Source organism: Hoplias malabaricus, chromosome 8 (genome assembly GCF_029633855.1).
Source record: "Hoplias malabaricus isolate fHopMal1 chromosome 8, fHopMal1.hap1, whole genome shotgun sequence".
Lineage (NCBI taxonomy): Eukaryota > Metazoa > Chordata > Actinopteri > Characiformes > Erythrinidae > Hoplias > Hoplias malabaricus.
This window is the reverse complement of record NC_089807.1, coordinates 17,310,733-17,315,037: the sequence shown is the minus strand read 5'-3', so window position 1 is coordinate 17,315,037 and position 4,305 is coordinate 17,310,733. Positions and strand designations below refer to the sequence as shown.

At 36.7% G+C, this 4,305-nt stretch overlaps 1 protein-coding gene across 1 annotated transcript; it reads right to left on the bottom strand.

Annotated features, from left to right (window-relative positions):
• comtd1 (catechol-O-methyltransferase domain containing 1) lies at positions 1 to 3,860 on the bottom strand. Its single transcript, XM_066679065.1, has 7 exons — positions 3,735 to 3,860; positions 2,459 to 2,571; positions 2,053 to 2,158; positions 1,453 to 1,571; positions 815 to 869; positions 572 to 705; positions 1 to 368 (listed from the first exon to the last, which is right to left on the bottom strand). The coding sequence occupies exons 1-7, from the start codon at positions 3,796 to 3,798 to the stop codon at positions 216 to 218; spliced, it is 744 nt and encodes a 247-aa protein (XP_066535162.1). The 5' UTR covers positions 3,799 to 3,860; the 3' UTR covers positions 1 to 215.
• Between the last annotated feature and the right edge of the window lie 445 nt (positions 3,861 to 4,305).

The window sequence follows — 4,305 nt, the reverse complement described above, 5'->3', positions numbered from 1 at the left end:
TGAAAATTGTTTATTTTATTGCATTACTGAGTAAAATGTATGCTTTTAATGACCAGCGACATATTTATTCATTCATTCATTGTCTGCAACCACTTAACCAGTTCAGGGTCGTGTTGGGTCCAGAGTCTACCCTGAATGACAAACACATGATTAATACAATAAAATGTAATAAAGCTATACAACTATAGCCTGTCTGAACATGTTTTGTTCAGTGATTACAGTTTAATAGCCAGAGTCAGGCCATCACCAACAGTGAGCATGCTCAAATCCACTCGCTGATCTTTGTGTAATTTCTTGTTCAGCCTGTCAATGCTCTGTGAAATGATATCATCTTCTGCAGGGTTTATGACTTTCCCACCCCAAAGGACCTAAGGAGCAGAGAGCCAGTGGGTCAGTAAAAACAGTCAGAGCTTTTAGGCCATTACATTCTATATATATTATACATGACGTGCCCAGGTCACATAGCTACTGATACATTTACATGAATGCAGCGGAAGTGACTTCTAAACATACAATAAAAATAATGCTATTAGGAAAATTATTTCCTAGGCTTGTACAACACCATACTTACATTATCAATAGCTATAATGCCACCCTTACGAATAAGCTGGAGAGATTTTTCATAGTAATTTTCATTGTTTTCCTTGTCAGCATCAATGAATACAAAGTCATAAGTTCCAGCTTCACCAGCTTGAAGAAGTTCATCTGAAAAGGACCAGTTGTTAATAAATTGGAGGATGTCTACACTCAGACTAAAGAGAAAAGAGATGATGTAAAACTGTAAATAAATAAATAAATAAAAGGTTAAAATCACCTAAGGTCTGAAGGGCCGTTTGATGGCGAATATCAATTTTATCTCCAACTCCAGCCTAAAATAATTGAACATTGAGGCTGTTATTATTTATATCCATCTCATGCTGAAGAGACAAAAGATAGTTTTGCTTTATTGCTAGTGTGTCGTTTTCTCTGTCTTTTAGACTAATTGTGTCACTATCTGGTGCAAAAACTGCAAGTCCATCTGTTCTGCCCCTGGGATTCAAAAAAGCACAGATAACGCAAAGGTACTGCTTGGCTTTGCAAGTCATGTGGACACTAACGCCCAAGTTGACATCCACATCTTTTTCCATCAGCGCTCTCCCCTCTATGATGGACATTCCTGCATTTCTTGAGTGAGCGGACAATTAGGATTCACGCTGTCTTCCCTATACTCTGAGAGACTGCTGAAAATCAATTAGTTTAAATGCACATACATACGCTGCACTTTTCTCTTCAGTAGAGCGTGAATCAGTAAAATACATTTGTCAGAGAAGCAGTGGTGTTCTAGTCTGCATTTTTCATTTGAAACACATCTTTATAATAGGGATTCTTAAAGGAGCAGGTGTTTCATGAGCTTTGAAAAAATGAGCAATGCATTAAAAGGATAACAATAATTTCAGTAAATTTGAAACAGACCTCTTGAAAGAACGGTTTGGAAATATTAATGTAAACTTCATTTATTTCACATGCCACCACTCGTCCATCCTCAGGAAGCACCAGAGCCATACTCAAGGTATTGTATCCAGTGTACATGCCTGAGATTAAAAAACAAACAAACAACAACAGTGTGAGAATGACGGTCTCAAACATATAAATGGTGTTCATTCATTCACTGTCTGTAACCGCTTATCCAGTTCAGGGTCACGGTGGGTCCGGAGCCTACCCGGAATCACTGGGCGCAAGGCAGGAACATACCCTTGAAGGGGCTCCAGTCCTTCACAGGGCGACACACACTCGCACACTCACACCTGTGGACACTTTTGAGTTACCAATCCACTTACCAATGTGTGTTTTTGGACCGAGGGAGGAAACTGGAGCTTTAGGAGGAAACCCATGCAGACACAGGGAGAACACACCAAACTCCTCACAGAGGCCAGGAGCGGGACTTGAACCCACAACCTCCAGGTCCCTGGAGCAGTGTGATTGCGACACTACCTGCTGCACCACCATGCCGCCCATAAATGGTGCTGAATACTGAAATGGCCTGAAAGCTTTAATCAAACATCAAATTCTCACCTATTTCAATAGTTTTGTTGCCCTTTATCAGCTTCAACAAACTGGACATTAACTGAGCCTGCTCTGCAGCCACCATCATGACACGTTTAGCGTCTTCCATAGTTCTCTGAGAAATAGAAATACAATGAATAAAATAATTAACTAAAATGAAAAACAAACAAACAAAAAAATACGAAATATTAACCAAATATTTTGGTCAAAAATGAAGTACAAATGTGTTCTGCTTTTTTTATTTATTTATTTTTTATTTTGTTATTTCATATATGAAGCTCTACTGACCTCTAGTGTCTGTAATATCAAACATGCTCGTGGAAGTCACTCGTTTTTATGCTACTGTTTTGTATTTGTTTAATTAGTAGGAAAGCGATGTGTTTAATTCTGCATTGTCACAGGTGATTACACATACCAGGCGCAGCTTGGTCAGCACTGGGTTTTCCCTTAAGGAGTTATTGAGCACATACTGGAGCAGAGGATCGTTTCCTTCATGACTCTTGCTGATGAGGCTTGGCTTTCCAGTTCCTTACGACAGAATAAAGACAAAGGAAAGTCAAATACAGCTGTTGGAGAAAGTAATGTTAGAAGAGTCATTCCATAAGATCTGTGCCAAATACGCATTCTAATTTATCATTTTATTGTGTTTAGAAATTACACTTTTTTGTCAAGTTTGTGCTACATTAACTTCTTTTTAAAAATAGCAGTTTTACAAATACCCTTAACCAGAGCTGACCACCTTCCTCTGAAGGCGTGTGCTTCATCTCATTTAATGTGACTGTACTACTTTTATCTTGGTGTGTGTAACACAAGCGAAGGCAAGACTAGATCACAGATGTATTATTACATTTAAAAATCCCAGATCAATTTTTTAATATTTGAATGAAATGTTAATGATGGTGTTTGGCATGACCGTGAAGTGTATGTTAATTAAGCTTTTATTAATTCAACATTATTTTATTATATTGATCAAATATGATTCAATATATAATAAATATTTTTGAAGTTGTGCTTAAATGAGTGTATATGCAGAGAAATTAAAAGAGAAAAATGAAAACGTACCTTTAACTTATTATACGTGTTGCTACACATTTTGAATGAACTTTGTTTGACCTACTTAGAGCAAATAGACTTAGTTACCTTACGCAAGGCTTATGTTTTACGCAAGTCCTAAAATATGCTGCCTTTGAAATAAATTTGAATTGAAAGTTGAAATGAAAATACAAAAATATTACCAGGTTTTGCCTTTAAACATTTAATAGGATTTGTTCAAAAGGAAACTTGTTTGTGACGTGTTAATGATGTGTAATCACAAGGTTTTAAATTTGGTACGGAGCAGTCAAAAATTACTTTCTGATTTCAGGCTGGGTTAGTCATGGGAGTATGTTGTGAAGTAATGTTCTTTACAATAGTATCTCCTGTTAGTTTTATTTTATGCCGTTGTGTCCTTTAAATCATTGTCTGTATTTGACAGTGTTCAGCCAAATGCTGTGTATCATCGATCTTCACCGAACCATTCTCTTAAATGACAAAGCACTAAGAAATTAAGGCTTTTTTATGTATATTCTGTTAGCAGAACTTTTGTATCCTCCTAAATGAATTTGACTCTTTTAATTTCTCTTTTTCCCAGAATAATGTCATCAGATTCATACATGACATGAACCTCTGTAATATCATCATTTAGATCTTACCTGACCATGATAGGAAAAGCAAAACAGCGAAAATTATCCTGGAAAGTATCTTGATGTCCTCCATGGTTGTGTTGGTGATTCAGTTAGGTGCAAGAGTCCAGTGAGCATTGAGTACTTATCACCACCATTTTTTTTTTTTTTTGTAATGACCGCCTCCTCACAGCAAATAGTTAAAAAAAAAGGATGACATTGCTAATTTTCACCTAAACTAGAAAAAATAACACCAGATTTCTGTAAATAGTTGAAATTTCTCTTTGTATGGTACTAACAACTTATTTTCTCAGAGTGGATATTTAAGGACAAATCTATTACTGAATCAATAAAAATAAGAAACCATGGTCACATTAACATTGTTAGAGGGTTTTTTCTCTATATTCCTTGAACACCTATATGTTATATAACTGCATATAATGTACATTGGGAACCAATTAAATTAATTTGCATATCAGATGTATATATTAGGGCAGCACGGTGGTGCAGCAGGTAGTGTCGCAATCACACAGTGGGGCCTGGAGGTTGTGGGTTCGATTCCCGCTCCGGGTGACTGTCTGTAAGGAGTTGGTGTGTTATT